General features: G+C 33.3%; 1 protein-coding gene and 1 long non-coding RNA gene across 3 annotated transcripts; one reads left to right on the forward strand and one right to left on the reverse strand.

The window, feature by feature from the left end:
* Positions 1-240: 240 nt before the first annotated feature.
* LOC127800510 (uncharacterized) lies at positions 241-2,062 on the forward strand. Of its 2 annotated transcripts, XR_008022823.1 has the most exons (4): positions 241-643; positions 1,547-1,760; positions 1,837-1,875; positions 1,960-2,062. It is a non-coding gene; the product is annotated as an uncharacterized LOC127800510 (long non-coding RNA). The 2 variants fall into 2 exon arrangements; XR_008022822.1 differs by having other exon boundaries at positions 241-1,760.
* A 17,930-nt stretch (positions 2,063-19,992) lies between these two features.
* Positions 19,993-22,709, reverse strand: LOC127800057 (disease resistance protein RPV1-like). Its single transcript, XM_052334460.1, has 2 exons — positions 21,942-22,709; positions 19,993-21,184 (listed from the first exon to the last, which is right to left on the reverse strand). Exons 1-2 carry the CDS (start codon positions 22,466-22,468, stop codon positions 20,026-20,028), a joined length of 1,686 nt encoding a protein of 561 aa, XP_052190420.1. The 5' UTR covers positions 22,469-22,709; the 3' UTR covers positions 19,993-20,025.
* Positions 22,710-23,798: the final 1,089 nt, after the last annotated feature.

A 23,798-nucleotide genomic window follows, 5' to 3' on the forward strand; every position in this document is an offset into this window, starting at 1 on the left:
CTTTGATTTATGATTTTGTGGTACAGATCTTACAAAACCAAAGGTTAATCAATTAATTACAAGGATCTTATCTCTAACATAAATGTAATATAAAGCGATGAGGATCAGAACACTACTGTATATATATATTTTTTTTAATTTGGCTTTATCATCATCATTAACAGTCCGTCTTGTTGGATTAACTAAGCTTATATTTACCTTTGCATTATGAAAATTAACGGACTTGGCTCTATAGTTGTTTTTTATTCCATGGCTTCTTTTAAGCTAATTCTATTCAGATGGCAGTGTGGCTAAGAAATTAATGCTTTAATAGATAAATTAACAGACTCAGCTCTATAGTTGTTTTTTATTCTATGACTTCCTTTAGCTACAGTTCTTTATACTGGCTTATTGCTGGGATGGATTTGGAAAATATGCTTAATTTTCTGGATTTATGTTTATGTTGCTTTATACTGGCTTATTGTTGGGATGGATTTGGAAATTTCCTAAAGTAGTTAGTTCGATGCCTAAATTTTAGGTAAAACTTTTGTCATTATGTGGTTAAGACAGGTTCGGATGATCTCCCTTCTAGAAGTGCCTTTATAAGTGTCATCTTTCACAAAACTTGGAGCTTGGATATTGAAGGACCCTCAGAATAATTTTGGTGAGAAATGTAATCGCAATTCAAAGTAACTGGATTTTTCCTTTTGAGATTTTTTTTTGGTTTGGAATCATCATCTGCTTTGATGTGTGTTGTTTGCATGTTAACATCATAAGCAGATTCAATAATTGTTCATTTTAAAATTTGCTGCCCAAGTATGGAAGAAGGATCCTCAGGAAGATCTCTAACCTAGATGATATTACACAATTCTCTGCAAATAGTTGGGTACTTGCAGATTTTCTGGAAGATCTATTTTTAATACGTGAAATTTATTTTAAGATCTATTTTTAATACATTGAATTTATCAACTGTTGACTTCCTCAATTTCAGCACATATATGTGTACATTTTTCCTCTTTTTTATAAGTAAATCCATAATTTCTGCATATTTATGTAATTATAAGTTCTGTAATATTGGGGCATTGGAAAGTTCTGGAGGCACTTAAACTTAATTACGCTTGTGAATCAATTTGGCAAGCAGATTGCGTTATTCAAAAGAATGATTTTCCTATTAAATATCCTTTTGGCTATCATCATCTGGCATAAGTTGTGACGTATTTATTATTTTATTTTATTTTTTTAACTTCTCCCCTCCTCCTCACGACCTCCTCAAAAAAAAAAGAAAAAAGAAAAAAGAAAACAGAGAATAACGAGCTAGTCTTTATTTCTCCCCTAGCAGCTAGTTCAGATACAGATATGGTAAATATAGCAAGGCATGGAACTTTTCCTTAGAAATTGGTCAAAATCGAGACCTAATTATTGACTTCTCAACTAGCCAACCAACTACATTCTGCTTTCAGATGGAATGATGCAGATATGTTGCTGATCAGAAATCTGTTATGAGTTGCCTTACCATCAAGTATAAAATGAAAGGGAATGGTCCCATTCTGTTAATTTGTTTTGTTAGGAAATGGCTTGCCGAGGTGCTGGTGTGGCAATCCCCATGTTCTCTGTTAGATCAAAAGCTGAGCTAGGAGTTGGAGAGTTCCTGGAGTTGGAGAGTTCCTTGACCTGAAGTTAATTGCAGACTGGGCTGTTGAATCCAGATTTCATTTAGTTTAGCTGTTACCTATCAATGACACATCCGTTCATGGGATATGGTGGGACTCATATCCATACAGGTAAAAAATCATACGTAATATGTTTAACTAGACTTCAGAAGTTGCTTGCTTTTAAAGTTTTTTCTTTTCCCCTCAGGAAGTGGACTTTTCCTTCTGTAAACCAGTGAATGTACCGGTATGTGATCTTTATTTGTCTCACTTTTACTGATCCCACGTGACATCTTACAGAATATCACAACTGGCTCAAAATTGTTTATAGGGCTGCAAACAAACGGACCTGAGGCATGTATCTGGCTGTTTTTGCTCACTAGGTTGCAAGAAGTGTGTACACTTGGCTCAGGCATGAGTCTTTCCAAAAATGTGTGTTTTCTCTTAGCTTGGCTACCAGATTGCATGCCTGCAAAACTTATATGCACTGCTAGATTTTATGCACATCTTTCGGGAATTCCAAATCTTAGTCATCGACTCTCCATGCCCTAATTTTTTGTGGTTGAATAAATGAGGTCAGTGATTGATTAGATTTTGTTACTCAAATGTGGCACTGAAAATCTTTCAATTCCGAGAAGGCTTTTTTTATCTTGAGAAGGATACGATACTAAACTCAAGCTTCTTCCGGAAATTTTTCTGAGACTGAGGTTATACATTTACAACGTCCTCTTCTATTGTGGCTAGAATATATTTCTTTTTGCCCTTAAAACTACCTCATTTGGGGGTTCAATAAAATGTTTGTGAGCACAATTTTAAATTTTTATTTAAATGTCAATGCAATCTTTGACTCTTCTTATTTATCTATCTCTATCTTGATTCTTTTTGTTGTCTTCTTGGGGCACTGGACAGGATTGGCTGAATCTTTATGCATCATTTTGTTCTCTCTGGGATTTTTTTGGAAACATCAGACAACTATTAATGAGATTGATTTTCTTCTTTTTCAAGTCATTTTAATTATTTAAAACATGATTATTATATTTGATCTTACATATAGGTACTACAGGCACTAGAAGTTTTAATAGGTCTAATCGGTCAAAGCAAACAATGACTAAAACTACAGGCACTAGAAGTTTTGCTCGAGTTAGAGCTAAACAGGTATAATTTAACTCATTTATACATCTTTCTCATTAACAATTTTTTTTTTTTTTTGTTGATTAACTTGTCTATTTAATACAGACTGAAATATTAGGACACGAACCGTCTGCATGGGAAATGTTCAAGGTGACACACAAGAAAAAAGATTGGTCAATGGTTGATTCAACATCAAAAGAAATAGTGATAAATTTTATTTTAAGCAGTTTATATTGTTATTGTGATATATATTTTACTATTATGTTATAACATATTTATTTTATTTATTATCAAATTTCAGGACAAAATTTAATCTTTGGTAACCTAAAGAAGCTGAGGAAGAACCTTCTCAAGCTATTGATGAAAATGAAATTTTTTCTGAAGTAATGGGAAGAGAAAGACATGGACGTGTTCGTGGGTAAACTCTTTCTTCTGTCCTTGGAAAGATTCCATCTCGTCATAAGCTTGTTATAGAACTAGAACAAATGCAACAACATAATAATGGTTTGAAAAATAAAATGCAACTTTTGAAAGAGAAAAATGAAGCGTTGTCGACAGAATTGGACTAAGTCAAAGAAAGACAATCAATTTTTGAAGCTTTTATGGAAGATGTTAGGGTAGGAAGGATTAGAAATAACAATTGACTATACTTAATTGTTTGATGTCTTTTTTGATGTAAAGTGCTAGATGTATTTTTTTTATGACAACGTGAATGTAAATTGCTAGATATTTTTTTTGATGACAATGTAAATGTAAAGTGCTAGTCAATTATTAATTGACTATAGTTGTTTTTTGAAGTTTCTTGATGATTAGAATGGTGTTTATTTTTGGATGCAATGTATTAAATTAATAGGGTTTAAAATATAAAAAAACAAGCAGTGAGTTGTGGAAAAATTTTATAAAATCACTTTTTGTGGCGGCCAATAAAAAGTAGTCACTAAAAATGTCTTCTTTTGTGGCAACCATGACTCTCACTAAAAATATCTGTCAAACACTTTTTGTGGCAACTAATATAATGTGGTCACTAAAAAATATTCATTTTGTGGCGGTCAACACTATCACTAAAATCTTGATAAAACATTCTCGAAGATAAACATTTATAACCGTACTAAGCTTAAAGCGGTACACTTACTGCTAAATTATCTCGAAAAACGTGTCAGACTTGAAAATCGTGTTGAGTGGCTATTTCTTAATATTCTTGCCCTCAAGGACTCCTAAAACATTAAATTTATTTTTTAGAATATCATTCTACCATTTTTTCATAATTTCTACAATTTCTCTTTATTTCTAAACCTTATCTCTTTAAAATTACTTAATAATTATCTAGACTTTCATATAATCCAATTTCTCTTTACTAATATTCTTTAATTAATATTTTTAGCCTTTTGAAATTTTTTGGGAATTTTTTCAAATTAAATTCCTATTTTTCCTTATTTCCATAATAGCAACATTACCTAAATAAATAATAAATTTAGCATTTTCCAGAATATTTTTCACAAATTAAGACATAAACAAAATTCAAGATTTAATGGAAATTTTTAAGAAATTTTATTTCTTTTATTTTTATTTTTCTTTATTTCTTTTCTTTTCTTTTTTTTTCTTTTTATTTTCTTTCTATTTTTCTTTCTTGCGGGCGCATGGAAGGCACGCGCCTTCTTCCCACTCGCGGGCGCGTGCAGCCACGTGCCCGACTAGTTCCTCTTCTCCGGCGGCCCTCTCGCAGCCGCCGACGATGTAGAGCCTCTAAGCTTCAAAAGAAGCTTTCCTTCCCCCTAATTTCGACCTCCTGAACCTGAATATAGGTTTAGATTTTTGAAAAAACAACTCGAAGTACCTCAATTTGTCGATCGAAGGCGCGGCTCCGGTGACTTGCGCATTTTCCAGCGAGCTTGATTTCTCCTTCCCTGCTACTCTGTTGGCCACCAAACTCTCCAGAAACGTTGCCCACACCTCGAGGATCAAAACCTTACTCACGAAAACTCTCAAACGTTGCCCAAATACCCAATCTTTGAAGTAAAGATTTCTGATGAATAACCTCACTCAAACATGGCTATTTATAGCCCAATCTTGACGTGACTTGCCCTATCATGGACAGTCACGCGTCCTGGAGGCCATTCCGATCACTATTGGGGCATTAATGCCCCCTCTTACCTCTGATTGCCAATTACAGGCATGGCCAGAGCATGGTCGCGCACCTGTTCCGGATTTTCAGCGATTTTTTTTTTTTACTTTATACCTTATATACACATATACATATAATAGTAAGAAAATACTTATTATATAATTTCTTGTACATAAGCACTATAATTTCACACTACGATTTAGACTAAATAGATCACATACAACTTTAAAAATAATTTATACTTACCCTATTAATAATCACTTAAAATTAATAATTTCTTTAGGGTCTCAAAACACTAAATTTCGATTTATTATTTACAATATCTAAGGGTATTACATTGTCTTTAAATGACCAATTCTTGCCTTCTTTACCTTCTCGTTACGAAGTAAAACGTTTAATAGAAATTAATTATATTAATTTCAAAATAACTAAATCTAACCATGTAAAGTCTATACTTCAACTCTACAATACTTCTAATCTACTAATTTAGCTAAGTATTAATTAACTAATCAATAAACAAATTATTAATACTAATTTTTTAGTAAAATTTACCTTAATGCCAAAATTCCTTCGCCTTAAGCTCCATTTCTTCCAAAATCCTATTTGCTTCATTTTGATCTCAATTTCACAGCCGCATACCTCTATTTATGGGCAAATTTGTCTTCGCCATCAAGCTTCAGCCCATAGCCCATAGTTTTCTCCAATTTACCACAAATTTAAGCCTCCTCATTTCCTTCCTAATCATAACATTCATGTGCAGTCCATTATTCTATACCATTTGCTCACCTAGCGCGCGCGCACACACACATATATATATATATAATATTATATATAGCCAAACTTGGCCTTTAGGCACACCACACACATAATTACACACACATATATACTTTCACTCATATATAATTTATTATATAATTTAAAATTATATATAAATTCATAAATTATATTCTTAATCTCATTCCAACCTTTCTACTTTGCAATCACACCCTCAAATAAAGATTTTATTTGAATTAAACTATCAAAAATTTAAAATTAATAATCTAAGGTTATTTGATAAGGTCGATTTTGTCCCTGCACCCTAGTAGGACCTTTGTTTCATCCCGAAATCACCTTAAAATTGATCATCATGAAAAATCGAAACCTCCTCAGTGTTCCGTTGACTTTTCAGAAGTCCTTTACGATGATTCAATTTTTCGGCATAAATCGAAATTGTATAAAAAATTATCTTAATTCTAATTTTTTTTAATAACATAAATTCTGACTTGGGACGCTCATTACTACCATATCATTTTCTTTATACATCTAGACTCCAAAACACTTCTTACAATTGATTCGGTACTGAAAGCTATAAGGAAATTATATAACCCCAATTTAATAATTTCATAATTATTTCAAAGTAAGATAATTAATTACATATTTCTTCAAAGCAAAATAATTTATTATTTTCTTCTAAATTCTCAAACATTCATTAATTACCTCAAATATCAGAATTAATAATTACTATTTTCTCCAAAATTCTGAAATGTTACACACTTCATATGTGATACAAAGGATGTAAAATACCTAGATGCTTTATCACGATCAAAACCCATCCATCTCATAGTTTGTACAACATGTCACTTACTACTTATTTATTTTTTAAAAAACCAATAATAAAGTGTAAGATCTAAAAATTTTATATTTTCCAAGATAGTAACTAACTAACAAGAGCGAAGTTTTCTAGACAACATAATTAAAATTTTTATTTTTATATTATTTAATAGTACAAATTATCTAACAATCAATAGTGAAAATAAGTATTTCTTGAGTTTTTTCCTGTTATTAAATAATCCAAATTGATGGCAATTTGAATTATTATTAAAGTAGTTATTATTTACAAAACAAATTGATAGCAAGCACAAATGAGCACCAATGTCCACAAGAGGGTATTAGCTTTTATTTTGCCTTTATAGTGGTTTCGGATGGGGTGGGGTGGAGAATTAAGAGTGCGTTTGATAGAATTGAAAAATGAGAGTGGAATTTCAATTTTCACCCCAACTCCTAAAAATTTTAATTCCTTGATTTTAAGGAAAATATTTACTTTTTAAACTAAAATATAATTCGAATTTCATAGAATTGAAAAGCTGTTTGGTAGAATTTCTTGAAATTTAAATAAAAAATAAATTTCACTCTCATTTTTCATATCTATCAAACGCACCCTACAAGTAATGGGCATCTTTCCCTTTTCATTCTCCAAGTTGGTGCTAAAATTCAATTGGAGCCTAATTAATTAATAGTCGCCCATCTTTTGTCGCCTTCCTTCCTTCCATCTTAATTAAATAAATAATAATTATCAACTTTTTAATCCCATCTTTGATTATCTCAAGAAACAGCGTCGTCGCCATCCACCAATCACACGGCCACGAGCTTTGTAATTAACGTCGTCTAATCCATGCTCAAATCCGAGGCCCACACACACTTCCCGTGTGATACAAAGATTGTAAAGTGCCTGGATGCTTCGCTGCGTGAAAACCCATCTATCAGACAGTCTGTGTGCCACTCACTACTTATTTCAATTAATTAATTCCTTCGCTCCCCAGCTAACTGCTCCCCTCTATTTCCCACTATGATACCCCTCTTGTGCTCTATCAGACAGCGCACATTGCACGCAACCGTGTTGGAACCGCAAGGGCAGGCCCACCGCCAATACCATTTATTTTTGAATAATCCACAACGCGGTCGGATCCCACGGACTGGGCCTACTGTGTTTATACTTTCGTGGTACATTAAATACATTTTATATTCTCTGATGTCAGCACATAATTGATTAATTAAAATTTTTATCTGATTAATTTAAAAATCAAGAATATTTAAAAACAATTATTATTAGAAAATCTTATTATTTATTCTTAACATCTTAAAAATAAAATTCTTAAATAAAAAAATTTAAAACTTATTCATATAATAAACTGAAAAGTTTGATAAATAATAATAAATTTTTCAAATTAATTAAAATAATTGAGATGAGTTAATTACTTAATTCACTTCTACAATAAAGTCGATAGAATTAGTTTGTTCTAATTTTGACACTAAAATTTATGAGAATGAACCCGCCCAATGAACCTGCGTAATAGAAATTAATAATAAAAATATTGCTCAGGATATTTTAGTCACTAACAATAATGTTTTCTAATACTAATAATGAATCCTATATTATTTAATAATATAAATTATCTAACAATCAGTAGTAAAAATTAGTGTTTCTTTAGTATTTTTCTATTATTAAATTATCTACATTAAATATAATTACTTCAAATCTCATAGGGCCCAACAATCAATATTCTTTGACCTAATCAAGTAATTAATTAAGAAGTAAAATAAAAAATAAAATAATTAAACATATTTTAATCAATAAACTGGATACTATTTTTAGATCAAAGAAGAACAAAAAAAATAAATTTCTCTCTAGTTTCTCTATTTATGATAAAAAGTAAAAACTCCTCAATTGACGACCCACTCACTATTCCGTTGGTATTTTTAAGGAAATTTATAGCGAATATCACATCACGTGCAATGTACTTGTAGAATTTGAAGGGGGATTCTCGAAAACACTCCTACCCATTTTTCTAGAGAATAAAAATAAATACTAAAAGTGGGTAATGTTATGTTGTTCACTGGCGGGTAACATAGCATTTGCCCACCTCTTTTAGCCCTATATATGTGGGGCCCGCCTCTGCACATGGGCCCCACGTGCATGGGACCCGCACCCTCCTTATTGGCGGGCAAATGCTATGTTGCCCGCCGAGGGGAAACATAGTAGGCCTGTACTAAAAGTATTGTTGGAAAGCCAAAGTTGGCGGCTTTCTAGCTTGTATTGCAATAATTCTATTCCTATTTAAGATAGAATAATGCTATCCGTCACGATTGGTAACAGTCGTGATGGATGTATGTCGGTTACTTAAATTAGAACCACCATTATCCCGAAACGTAATTAATAGCAAAAAAAACTTAATATTAATTTAACCCGATGATACTATCTTTTGTGAGTTATGGGAAATATTTGAATCGGCACTAAAATTGTCTTGACCCGAGATGGTTGATTTTCAATCGCACATTCAATTTTTTTTTAATTTTTTTTTCTAAATTCAGTTGAATTGGTCTGACAAACTTGTTCAACAAATAAAAATTATTTTCGCTACTTTCATTTCTGTTTTAATAAGGATCTCCTAGTGAATCAACCTGGACTCCCATCCAGTAAATAAATTTGTGCTGCAACGCACACTCGTACGCTGACGAGTATAAATGCTCCACCAATTTTCTATTAAAAAATAATTAAATAATATAAATTATAAGGTGGGAATAAGAGTAGCCAAATTTTGGCGCCGTTGCTTGGCAGATTGATAACGGAATGATTGTTGCGAAATATAAATATATATATATAATTGTGTAGTTTAATTTTGGTTATTTAGTTTTCAGTTAATGTAAGAGACTACGGTCAGGTATGATTATTGAACCATTAATTAATTTTATCATTCATTAGCATCATTATCTGCCGTTGAATTGTCGTTTCCATATTCTTTATGTCTCATTATTTTAGCATGTCCATGTCTTCTAATGCATTTGGCTATCCTGATCCCATAGAGCAAAATGAGTCTAGATCACTTAAGGATTACTTGCATTTGGATATCTATATCCACAGTGAGAAGATCTTTTCTTTTAACAAGAGTCAGAGGGAGAATTCTTATCCGTCGGGCTACGACCCGAACCTTTACACTGATTACCCCAGTTCCTATGACCATTGGAATTATCCTTGGAGCGATGACTTTGCGTCCCAATCTCATGAACCTTTTCCTCCACCACCTCACCAATTCGAGTTAGAGCAAGGGGTTAGATCCGATGCTTATCAACTTCAGGATGAGAAATTCTTAGAGGACACCTTTTAAAAATTGATGCAAGGTCAAATGAGCTTTAATGCACAAGTAGCCGAATTTCAAGAACAAATCACTAGGGCCATATGTGACATTTTAGAACAATTGATCAAGTTTACACAAACCTTGAGAATGAGTGAACCTGATGAGTTTCCAAACCAACCCAATCAAAATTCTGTAGGTCAATGTCTTGGGAATGAATCGTCATTCAATCCACCCATAGGTCAAGATTCAGTCCAATCTATACCCATCCATAGGAATGATGAACCAATTGAGAGACTTGATGACCCTAGGATGGTACAAGCAATCATAGAGGAAAAATTAGACCAAAAGGATGTGAAAATAAAAGAAACCCGAGAGGAAAAAGGAGATAAAACCTGAAAGCCAAAATGTGAAGATACCATGGGCCTAGCCAAACTTGAGCCTAAATTTATGTCATTTAGACTAGTCTATCTAGAAAGGGATCACATAAAAATAGACATGTCCGATGTGTTTAAAGATATGAGAGTTAACATTCCACATTTAAATTTAATAAAACAAACACCTCCGGTTTATGAGTTTTCAAATGATGTTTGTGTTTTAATTAGAAAAATCAATTTACATCTTGTTGAAAATAATTTTGTAAGTGGTTCACGGTTGATGCTTAATGTTTTGATTCAAGGCGTAACCACTTATTTGATACTAAATTGGAAAAAGCAAAAAAAATAAAATAATGCAAAAAAAAATAATAAGTGTTCTTTTAAAAAGAAAAAACTGTGGAATGTTGTTAGACAAGTAATTGATAATGCATATAATGCATTTTATTAATGTTTGAAATTGATCCATTATGCAAATAATTTTGTTTGACTTGTTAATATTGTTTTGTGTGGTATATATGATTTTATTGGGCCCCTTAAAAAAAACTCTAAAAAATATTGTTTTGAGTTGATTATTGAATTATTTAGGTTTCTCAATACTTTAAAAAATGTTCGCAATAAAGCTCATGTAGAATGATCTATGTGTGAAGGCTATTTAATTGAGGAGACGTTAAAGTTTGGTTCATATTATTTTACACTGAATGTTCAATCCAAAAGGATGAGAGTCTGTTGAAATAATGATAGGGGAGATTCTTCATATCCACAAATTTTCATCTTCAATTTTTCGAGCCGTGTTGCTGGTTCAATGAAAATCAGATGGATGGATGTGAAAGAGTTTGAAGCTATCAAATTATATGTCTTGTTGAATATTTCAGAGCTTGAACCTTATATCGAATAAGAATTAGACAAACAAATGATTTTATTTATAAGATCATGTGATTCGTATTATTTGGTTGATACATAACTTGAATTTTTCAGTATGTATACCAACATTCTATGTTAGCTATTTTCAAATATCACTGACAAAAAAAATAGACAAATAAATCGAGAAACATTTTCATACGTGGTTCCATCATCATGTATGTTACTTCATATTAGATTATTTTTAAAATGAATTTTAGTTATATATATTATATATTCAAATATTTTCTCAGGTAAATTCGAGTACTCAAGTTGTTAGATATCCATTAATTCAGAATATAGGATGGGGACCAACTCCAAACGTGCGACACTGACCAATGTATTTAGTCAATGGATATAAATTTCATATTGTTGAGTGGAGTAATAGTAGGTCCACTGAAAATTTTGGTGTTTGCGTGTATGGTACAAGAGTTGGATCATCAGAGATCTATTATTATGGAAAAATTATAAATATTATTGAATTGGAATATACGGGCCTACCAATTAAGAGGGTAGTTCTATTCAAATGTGAATGGTACGATCTAAGTCCTCGAGGAACCAAAATTCATGAAAAGTATGGTATTGTGGAGGTTCGATTGTCAAGAAGGTATAAAAAATATTATCCATTCATATTTACCCAACAAGCTAAACAAGTGTATTACGCGTTGTATCCCGACACCTGTCGTGATAAACATAATTGGCTAGTTGTTATTAAAACAAAGACACAAGATAGAATAACTAGTCCTGAGGCCGAGATGGAAGAACATTTCCAAGAGTACAAGTTACCAAAACTGTCTCAAGTAGATCTAACTGATGACCTAACAAGTACTTTACAAGATTTAGGTGGAATAGTTGAAGAAATAGATGTCTTCAATATCGTTCAATAGGAAAAAGATAATACTAAGGAAGAATCCATATCAGAAGACGATAAGCAAGAGTTATTGTCTGATGATAGAGATAGTGATAATGAATTAATAGATGAATTTGTAAAAGAAGATGATTGATTTATTTTTTCATATGTGAATTTACACTAGAATTTTATGATATAATATTTGTTGTATTTTTCAATGTATGTGATTGTAATACCCTAAGAGCCTAGAGAATGGTAGTATATATCGGGGATAAGTAATGAATAAAACAACACTAGCTGAATGTAGGCAAAGAACTCCCGGGTTAATCGTGCTTAAGCTAGGGAAGCTCAAAGATGGGTGACCACTGGAAAGTTCGCATAGGCCTATCATGGTAAGTTGTTTCGGTCCTTCCTATCGTTCAATGCGGGATGTTACAGGCAGTATCAGAGTCGACCCCTGGAGAAGGCAATCTAATAAGGGCAGGGAGTGGCGCCGAGGAGCGAGGGCCTAAACAAGTAGCAGCTCTTGGCAGGCTTCTAAGATGGCAGCCTCCAAAGGGGGAAAGTTGGGACCAGTTATAAGATCGTATGACGAAGACGTCATGTGCTCAAAATGGGGAGAATGTAATACCCCAAGAACCTAGAGAAGGGTAGTATATATCAAGGATAAGTAAGGAAAGAAACAACACCAGCTGAATATATTCTAGGCTGAATGTAAGCAAAGAACTCCTGGATTAAACGTGTTTGAACTGGAGAAGCTTAAGGATGGGTGACCCCTAGGAAGTTTGCGTAAACCCATCAGGGTAAGTTGTTTCAATCCTTCCTATCACTCGATGCGGGATGTTACAGTGATATTGTACTTTTATCATTTTTTATTTTCCATGTAATTCTTTAAATAGATGTAAGGACATTCACCTCCTGGAGCAAGCAGGGGTAGGGGTAATCGTCGATGCTATAGGGATACATCTCCAGATCCTACTACTTCTGCCTCACACTCTTCTCCTTCTGTTTCAACACATCATGTCCCTTCTACTCCCTTCTTTCCCCAATCAATGCACCCACAAGCTTTTATTCCCATGACTCAGTTTTCACAGTCTTTCGGTGTGATGCTATATCCGATGGGATATACTTTTATTATATCCACAACCCACCCACCTGAGACTACACCACAACCTACCCTTTATCCGTACACATTTATGCCAATACCGCATCCACACCCTTCGTCCTCTCATCCACGACAAAATGTTAGCCCAACTCAACCTGAACCAACAAATGCAAACCAAGTTGATCATCGAAAAGAATTATCCTGTAATCAGAACTGTGATCAGTAAATATATTATATAATGTTTAAATTGATTGATCTATTTTGTTACACACAAAAATGCGTGTTTTGATTAATTTAATATCAAATTTATAGTTTTATCCCTGAAGTTAGCCCACCAGCTATTCTCTCGAAAATTTGGAAGAGACGATACAATGAACCTTGGGTTCAGTGGGATGAAGTTTCAGAAATAACACGATGAATGTGGCTCAAAGAGTGTAGTGTTAGTGTAATTCTAATTTTTAATTATCAGTTTAATATTTTATATATATTTATTTTTTTTATTTAACTTGTTGTAGAAGATGTTCAAGTGACAAGTTGAAGAGAGCAATCGTATATGGATTACTTGGAATAAGTCAGGTTGACGAAATTTCAGAAATAATTTGAACAAAGTTAAAAGTGATGCTGATAAGGGTGACTAGATGGATCGGTCCGTACGAAGGGCATTACAAGAAAAGTGGGATGAACATGAGTACAAGAAAAGATCTGAACAAAATAAAAAAATTCCCACATCTGAGATCGGCGGGTCAATGCACACAACCAAATCCATTCATTTCATCGAGACTCGAAGAAGGCTGATAATTACTTTTTTTATATCAATATTTTAGAATTTTAATAACTTATATAGTGGTTTGTTTTTTATTTATTTAATTCATATGTAATTGTCATATAGGCAAAGGAATTAAACCGCGAGCCTAAGAATTTGAAGTTTTAAGGAAAACCCACAATCGAAAAAATGATCAAGGACAAGAAGTGTGGGTTGATTGTAATATCCCAAATTTTTTAAAGGGCTCAAAAGTAATTTTAACTTGAGTCATAGGTGAAATTATCAAAAGGTTAGCGAGTTAAATATATTTTTCTTATAGTTATCAATACCGAATCGACTACAGTGAATGTCCTGGAGCATAGATATCTAAGGAAATTGATATGGTATTGACAAGAGTTCTGAGACGTGAATTATGGCATCAAAAGAAATCGGATCAGAAACAGTTTTTGGTACAACAATGATTTGGGCTAAAAAATTGAATGGTTGTTAGGGGGCTTTCAGGAAGCTGAGCGGACCCTAGGGGTGGTCTGGTATTCCGACTAAGGTAACCCTAAACTATTTTCGAGCGAAAAAAAGGTCTCGTGCAGGTGCAGGGATGAAATTGAATTTATCGAGTAACTCTCGGTAATTAATTTCGAGGAAATCAAGAGTTTGGGGGCTTGATGATAATTATTTAAGGTCTTGGAGGGTCCAATGGCAATTAATAAAATCCCTAAGTGAAATTAAATAGAGTTATAGTGGGCAAATGTGTAATATTTATAATTATGTGTACTTGTGTGCTTGGGGGCCAAGGCTTCAACAATGCCCCCATTTATTGAGATTTAAACAGAGAGAAAGAAATAAAAATGGAGCTCGTGAGAGCTAGGGCCGAAAGATAGGGAAGTAGAGAAAGAGAGAGAGCAAAAGGAAATGGAGGGGGTCGACGGCTGGCCAGAGGCGGCAACAGCAGTGTGCTTGTGCAGTTGTGGGCGGCCATGACAGCAATGGCAGCGGCTTGAAGTAGCCGTGATGGAGGCTGGTGGCAAAGCTGGCTCGTGGTGGCGGCCATAAGCTTCGGTGGCTGGCGATGGAAGAGGCAACTGCAGAAAGCAGAAGCAGCCTGAAGAAATGGTGGCGGCGGCAATGCTGCTATGCTCGGGAGGCCGCGGTGGTGGCGGCGATTGCTATGCGGTCAGTGGCAATCGTTGGTGGTGGAGCCGATAGCAGGATAGCCAGCGAAGTTTGCAGTGGTGGCCAGCGAGGTCAGGCGGTGACTGGGCATGGTGGTTGTGCGTGTGCAGGATGCAAGGGAGAAGACAAAGAATAAGAAGAAGAAGAAGAAAAAGAAGAAGAATGAAAGAAAAAAAAGGAAAAAATAAGAAAAATGTGGAAAAAATAGGAAAATGTTCTCGAAAAATTATAGAAAATTCGAAGAATTAATTTGGGGATAGAGAAGCATTCTTGGAGCTAGGAAATTGATCGGCTGACGTTTCGAGGTTAGGACACCCAAATCGAGGAAGCCTGAGAGGCTAAATTAAGGTGAGTAAAATTTTCTAAAAAATTTTAAAAAATCAGGAAAGTTATTTTATGAATTGTTATAGAGAAATATTTGAGAAATAATTAGTTTGGATTTATTGAGAAAGAATAATAAGAAATAGATGAAAGTTATGAGAAAAATAGGAAAAGAATAATGTTGATATCCTTGAATAAATATGATGGACAAGGTACGTTGAGGTTCCGAATTGAGTTCGTTAGAAGTCTGGCATGAGAATCAAGATACTTTGAGATACGTTAGAGGTAAGTGGTTCAACCCAAAAAAACCCAATTTCATGCAAACGTTTTGTTATCATGTTGTCATGTCTTGGTATGTTATGTATCACATAGAGTGCATTTACATTTTCTGATGATAAAATATGCATATGTGCACAATGAGATTTTTCGGTCATACGTTGCATGGGTTTGGGATTAGGGACAGGCGCCGTTGCTTTGCCAAGTGTGCACTCAAACACCTCGGTCTGGCAGAGAGACTGTAAAAATGAAGGGCAATAGTTAGGTGCGGTCAACCCAAACATAGAGTAATGATGAATGTTGCATTGCATACATACATGTGCATTAAATAATATACCCTTACTTAGATGATTCAACATCTAATGTGAGCTTTGCCCCTGAAATATTCAAACATTTCAAATGGAGATTGTAGCAGAAACGAGGATGAAAGAGGCATGTAATGACATTTAGCTAAAGTGCATGATGTAATGGTTATGCGTTCATGTTGCCTATGTATTTTAAGTTTTGCTACTTTGAATTTTAAACGTTTTGAAGAGTGATGATGTATAAATCTTATTATTTGTTAATATTAAAGTTAAAGTTCGATTCTAACTTCCACATTTGATCTTTATGTTGATTCTCATCTGAGATAGATGAAAATTTTGGAATCGTTATGAGGAATGATATGGTTTAGTCATAGTTTTGAATAGAAAAAAAAGGATTATCCAGAATTGTCCTAAGTTATAACACGCTCGAGAAAGTGAGGCGTTACATTGATCATAGATCACAAACCGTCGCGGTAATTATATTTACATATATGTATGTTATTTGATGAATTTTTTATTTAATTATAAACACCTATATTACTTTTAATTTATATAGGAAGTGTTCGAGAGATTAAACGCCGAGACATCTTCACAATTAGTTGAGAGCGATTCATCCTCTTCACCGACAATTAATGAGCACCACATCTTTTATCAGGTTGTCTCTGATAGAAATAAGAACGGTCATATTTACGGTCTTGGCTCTCAAGGGAATTAGTTTTACCCCATCTCCATTCGGTAGCACCTCCAATAGTTCATGTGGATCCGTGACACAAGATTTTGAACAAATGAAACCGCAATTCATCCAAATAAACGAGGAGAATTAGCAAATGAGACAGACGGTGGCCCTAATGAATGCTAAGAATGTACAGCTACAACAAAAGATGCAGAATATGATAATATAGAGGGATCAGATGAATCAAATGATATCTAAAGTATAAATCAACACCTCCTGGACCATGGAGAAACTCACCGAGTGGAGATCCGTTTTATAATAATGATGGTAATGAAAAAGAAAATGAGAATGATGATTATTAATTCTATTGTGGACTATTTATGATTGTAGTAATAGAATTTATGGACTTGAATTTTGTGTCTATATTTTTTATCTTACATTTTTTTCTATTCAATTAATTAATTAAATTTTTAATTATCAAATTTTGTATCAAAATTAAAATTTTAATTTGTATTTTTAATTAAAATATTTCTTAATATAATTACATAAATTATAAAAATATATAAATTAAAAATTTTAAATGTGAACATTTGTAAATAGTAATAATTATAAAAATATTTTATTTTTATATAAAAATTAATTTATATGATTTTATTTATATTTTCACATTTGTATTTAATTTAATTTAATTAATGAAATTATGTTTTTTAATTTTTACATTCTCACATGATTTAAAATAATTTAATTTAATTTTTATTTTATTTTATTTTAATATTTTTTTATTTTTTATTTTTAAAAAATATTTTAGTAATGGGAAGCCCTGTCGTTGATCTATGATAGGCTTCCCGCCACTGATTTCGTCACTAAAATCACATTAAATTCTATGACTAAATTTTAGCAACGCTAGTTTTAGTGATGGATTTTCTTATTTTAGCGACGAATTCTCTCGTCACTAAATTACAAATTTTTTGTAATACCCTCAGAGACCCCACAATCGAGGAATCTAAGAAGGAGTGACAAAAAGAATGACACACACGCAAAATTCAAATAGAAACATCATACATATTCCCTACTATTAACAACAGAAGCCATGTCTCTACATCATCACTCATAAACATATAGATTAGGGTCAACTCACCCATCATATCCCATCAGGGGTACAACCTAGGCTATACACAAAATATAACCTAGTACATTACATCTCAAAACACTCCTAAGAACCTTTCGGTTAAGACAATTCTCTACATACTTTTACCCTATGACTCTAACTTCACTTGACTCACTCGTTTCTTTGGTCTTATCCTTACCTAGAATGATGCAAAATAAATATGAATCACAAAACCCAACAAATGTAACTAAAAGAAAGAAAGAATGAGAATCATGGGAATCGAGAAGCAATAAGAAACATGAATAACATTTAAGGCACTCATGCCACAATTCTTCACATCATGTTAAATTACAACAAGATGAAATATGCATTCAAGATCATATGCAATCTTTGAAACCAAAATCATGGGATCAAAGTCCAAAACCATGGAACCAAAGTCCATATCAAAATCATGGGATCGAAGTCCAAAACCATGAAACCAAAGTCCATATCAAAATCATGGAACTAAAGTTTATCTCATAAGGATGGGATTGAAGTCCATCTCTGAGTCGAAACTCCATGGATATATCCCACGGACTTTGTCCGCCACGTGCATCATGAGATCTTTATTCATACTCCATGCACCATCACAATCATGCATATTTGTAATGACTTCTCATATATAACTGACACATGATTACTCGAAACAACATACGCAAGAGAGCAAAACTCACGCAAGACAACATCAAATCCTTACATATCCTCAATCCTACCAAATAAGGTATCATTCCCAAATAAAGATAGGTCGAGGCAATACCCTATTTGAGATTCAATAGATATAAATAAGAACCATGAAAGAGTTATCAGAATTTTTGCATAGGCCACATGCAAACCAATCATTCCATAATTAAGGATTTACATAATTCAAACTCAAGAAATCCAGACACCGTAGAAGTAAGGGCAATAGAGGGTTAAAGAGCTTGCATATAAAAAGAGGAACGAAAAAGAGAATTTGCTTTGAAAATAACACCGAGGCGAGAGCTTGCAAGTTAGAAAGAATATGAAAGTACTTGCCTCCGAAAAAAACAAGGAAGAAGAAGAACTTGCTTCAGATATTTTCCTTTTACTCTCGCAACATACCAGAGTCGCCGACGTCACAGCTCATGCCTCTTCTTAACAAAATTAAGTCTGCCCACACCACCAAACTTTTCCCAATTTCTTTCCCAAAATTCTCCCATTGCCCTCAAACTTCCACAAGATATATATAAGCCATTGCAATTTAAAGAAAAAATGTTGTAAAAGCAACGTGGCAATAAAGGGCCACCAATTTCTAGTGGCAAAAGCAGTATATGACACGTGGCAACAGTTGGTGGCAACACATGGCAGAAATGGCGGGAATTAATTCCAGCAAAAATCTACTCTCGCGCGCATCCCAAACTCGAACCTGCAACCACCGCCAACCCCTCGCCCGCGCGCGTACGCCGCCCAATCTCCCAACTTGCTCAACTAATAAGGTGCACATTTTATTTATAAGATGATTCGACTATCAATTTAAAGAATTACGCTTAAGCCTCAAATTCTTCCAAAAATTTGCAACTACATCCTCAATCACAAATAAATTTCAATTCCCGCCAAAGCTCATTGAGAAAAAAAAAACACAACAAATTACTATCTTCTCTTAAACTCTTGAAATTCACAGACATTCAATAAATCATGGATAAGTCGTTACAGATTTTAACCTCACTGTTTGCATTTATACTACTCGAATGCATACAACTTGCTGAGTGATCAGAAAAATAATTTTAATGCATGAATATAAGTTATTCATATTTATCTCTCAATGAATACATTTTACTTATTAGTTATGCAAATTATAAGTTCAAACTCTTTTCCTTTTACAAGTAAAAAGAATTTCCAGCTTTTTTCTTCTTTTTTTTTTTGCCCACGTGCATATATGCTTTTCTCATGTTTTTAAAGTTCAATTGTCAGAATTTCATAAGTGATCTTTCTTCGCTGTCATAAAGAAAATGTTGTTCATTCTCTCCTTCTTATGCATTCACGTTTATTATGTCTAATGTTAACATCTATAAGATATGATTTAATATCATTTTGCTGCAACATTTCTATGATTTGAAAAATATCATTTTAAATCGGCGTCTTGCATAATATTTTTAAAATTATAGAAACTATTCAAAACACCCATCACTCCAAGATCTTTCAAAATGAAAATGTAGCTTTTAATCAAAGTGAATGCTGTGCACAATAATCTATTTGAATATGCTCCATTCTATTGGGAGCAAAACATAATATTACACAAGTTTAAATTTTGTGATGACAAGATAATTCATAATTTAATTTACATAATGAAGTTTGCCCAGCATGCTTCAGAAGATATTGGTGAGACTAAAAACAAAAATATAAAATAAGATAATTAACAAATAACACATTCCCATACGAGAGCCCTTACACTTATTGTTTTTTTTTCTTTTTTTTTCTTTTGGGTATGAAAGATATCTTCGCGCTTCCAGAGTCTGCTTCTTTCACCAGGCTCTTTTGGGGATTCTTCATAAACTACATTTCGTCCCATTTCTCGTATCAGATCATGCATGTATATCTTATTGTCTCTTATTGTTACAAGTGCCTTCTCTTCAAGAAGCCTTATTCCAATATCAGCATGGACCCCACAAGCATCCAGTATTTCTATTACATAATCTTTGCTCTCCCAGTTAAAGAAGCATGCAATGTCAAGAAAAATTTCCTTCTCTTCATGTTCCAATTCGTCATAGCTTAATTTGAGCACTTCCTGAATTTCTGTATTGGGTCGTTGCCTTAATCTATCAATTGCATTTCGCCATTCAATTATGCTTCTGCCAAAGAGAAGAGAGCCCAAAACTAGGAGAGCTAATGGAACTCCACCTGCGCAACGAATTACACTGCTTGTGAGTCCCTCATAACCTTGTGTTGGTTGGTTATTCCGAAATGCTTTACAACAAAATAGTTTAAAAGCTTCCTCGTCATTTAGTCTCTCAACGTTGTAGACACGACTTCCTGGACCATATTTGGCAAGTAAATGACTGTTTCTGGTCGTTATTATAATTCTGCTTCCTCGACCAAACCAATCAAGTCTTCCAACAAGGGCATCCAGCTGATTTAAATGGTCTACATCATCCAGGACTACAAGAACCCTCTTATTCCTTACAGCATTCCTTAATGTCCCAGGCAAATCAATACCTGTTATTTTTATTTCACTGTCGGAGACTGAGCGTATATCAGCTAGAAGAGATTTTTGCAATGACTCCAAACCATGTTTCTCAGAAGTTTCTCTGACATTTGCAAGGTAGCTGCTACCATCAAACACAGAATGAATTTGGTGATAAATAGCCTTGGCAATAGTAGTCTTTCCTATACCACCCATTCCACATATCCCTACTATACATGGATCATCCAAATCCAACGCTATTTCTAATAGTGACATCACTTCTGCTATACGAGGATGCAATCCAACAACATCTTCAAGAATGCTTGAATCATTATATCCCAGTCTATTTAGAATATTAATGGCAATGTCTCGGACAAGTTTTGCTTCAGCCCTGCCCATTAGATCAGTTTAAGAAATCAAACACAAATCATAGTTAAGATATTGTCACTTATCTTTCATCTCAGTGCCTCCTATAATATAATGCTCGTAACCACAAAATATATGACTATATTTTCATCAAAATTTACACACAGCATATATATGATTATATATGCTCGTAGCTGGTGACTTAGAAACATATTGATTGAGAAAATATGCACTTAGACATAATCCAATTCTTTTGGTTCAATTTTATCTTTATTTTTAGTTTTTGTTTCTTCAATGTGAGATAATTGCAGTAGTAATACATTATAATGAATTAATATTGAATATTAATATTCATGAAATGTCCAACTACCAGCAATTATGAAAAAACTGTCAAATTAAAAATGCTAAATCAGAAGGGACTCCTCTGTTCTGTTGGGGAATTGAGGCCAAACATTGAAACCTCAATAACAACCACTTGGTATTTAGATTCCATCTAATCTAGATCTAATAGGGGCCAAATGCAAAAGATCGAATTATAATTGAATTTCACTTAGATATTACCAAATCTGGTATTAAGCTAAATTCATTAAATAATATAACTATTTTGACAATTTTTGAATTAAAATTTAATTATTTTAACAAGGAATTAAACACGACGAGATATGTTACGACTATTTATTTATATTATCTTATAAGTATAATATATAAAATATTACATATACAAATACAGGATTAATTAATATTTAAAAAAAAAGTATGACTTGTTGAGGGGTAGTTGTTACCTATGTGTTTCTGAATCCCACCCAGAAATGTTGGCTGCTTCCGTTAGTGCATTCCTCCATCTCTGCACCTTCTCCTTCTTATCCTTCTCCTTCTCTTCGCTGAAATATCGCTCGTGTTTGGCGAATGCTTCTCCAACGCTTCCACTTTGTTTCCGTAAATCCGAGGGATTTACTTTATAGAACACTGGCAAAACTGTGAGACCCCTCGTCTTCTGGCACTCGAGGATGTAAACGAGTTCCTCCAAGCACAACTTGGAAGAAGCGTAGTTCTCGGAGAAAATAACCACGGCAAATCTCGACTCTTCGATGTCTTTCAGGAGCGTCGGAGAAATCGATTCACCTCTCTCGAGCCTCTGATCATCCTTGAACGTGAAAATGACCTTCTCATGCAAAGCCGAATAGAGATGGTCAACGATGCTGTTTCGGGTGTCTTCGACTCTGAAGCTCAAGAAGACGTCGTATTTCCAAAAACTAGACCCAAAAGGGAGAGAAGCTCCGTTCTGCAATTGGGTGCTGGTAGAAGCCATTGTTCTCCGTTGCGGGTCTTGATATTATAGGAATCTATTGCAGCAGAGCTTCAATGGCGGGGATGGCGAAATCCAAAGCCGAGACAGGTTATTGAGGAGAGGAACTGCAAAGAGCAGAGAGCATAGAGGAAGTGAAGAAGAAAGGGTACGCGAATTGAAGTACACGCGGCTGCAGAAATGAGGGAGATGATCGCGCGTACATATAGAGATGATTTTAGAGAGAGAGAGAGAGAGAAAGATAAACGGCGAAGCAACAGCGGCCGTTGTGTTGCGTGCAATGTACGGGTGAAATTTCCATAGTGAAATTCGAGGAGATTTCCATTCTCCGTTGCGTGCACTGCGTGACATTTTCATAGTGGACCATTTAAAATATTTGAATTAATTACAATAAATTTATAAATATTAATACATATAAATAGATTATAATTATATTCTTTTTACCAAAGAGCTACTCACTCTCAATATATTAAATATATCATTTATTATATTAATTTTTATGTAATTTTAAAAAATATATAAATTAAATATATCACTGTTAATAGATTAAATTTAAGCATGTTGTTGTTGAATTTTTTAAATTTAAAAACTCACTTCATCAAAATTTTGCTTTTTTCTAATAAATTTAAAATATAAAATAAATAAATATTTTTTAATTCAACAAACATTTTAAAAATATATGCTTTTACCTCAAAAAATAAGGACTAATTATACGCGTTGGATTCCCGAGATCTATAATAAAAATCAAAAATATTTTTAATATTTAACAAAAATATAAATGAGTATCTAAAGCTTAATCCTATGTTACAATTTCTCTTATATTGTTAATTAACTATTATTAAATTTTATAAAAAACTAAAATATCTTTATATTTAAATTTATTTTCCTCTTTTCTTATCCTTTCTCTCTCTTTTATATATTCTCTATTATTTTCTCTATCTATCTCCATTAAATGAACAATATCATTGACTAGAATTAAGAGAAAAATGACAACCACTGCAAATGACGACGAGAAGATTTTTACATGACTTTAGTAGCAATAATAAAGGTAAAAACATTTTCTTATTTTCTTTCTTTCTATGATTTATTCTTCTCCTCCTCTATCAATCTTTCTTTTTTTTTTTTAACCAAAATAGTGGTGGATCCATTGTGGGGGCAGTTGCCCACAAATAATTTTTTTTAAATTTATTAATAATAAAGGTAAAAACATTTTCTTATTTTCTTTCTTTCTATGATTTATTCTTCTCCTCCTCTATCAATCTTTCTCTTTTTTTTTTTTAACCAAAATAGTGGTGGATCCATTGTGGGGGCAGTTGCCCACAAATAATTTTTT

Source organism: Diospyros lotus, chromosome 4 (assembly GCF_014633365.1).
Source record: "Diospyros lotus cultivar Yz01 chromosome 4, ASM1463336v1, whole genome shotgun sequence".
Taxonomy (NCBI): Eukaryota; Viridiplantae; Streptophyta; class Magnoliopsida; order Ericales; family Ebenaceae; genus Diospyros; species Diospyros lotus.

Bases quoted from the DNA above. Each gene is read 5' to 3' on its own strand.
- LOC127800057 (XM_052334460.1), bottom strand. From the start codon at position 22,468: ATGGCTTCTACCAGCACCCAATTGCAGAACGGAGCTTCTCTCCCTTTT. The intron at 21,185-21,941 runs GTAACAACTACC...TCTAATGGGCAG, and splicing joins TGGGATTCAGAAACACATAG to GGCTGAAGCAAAACTTGTCC.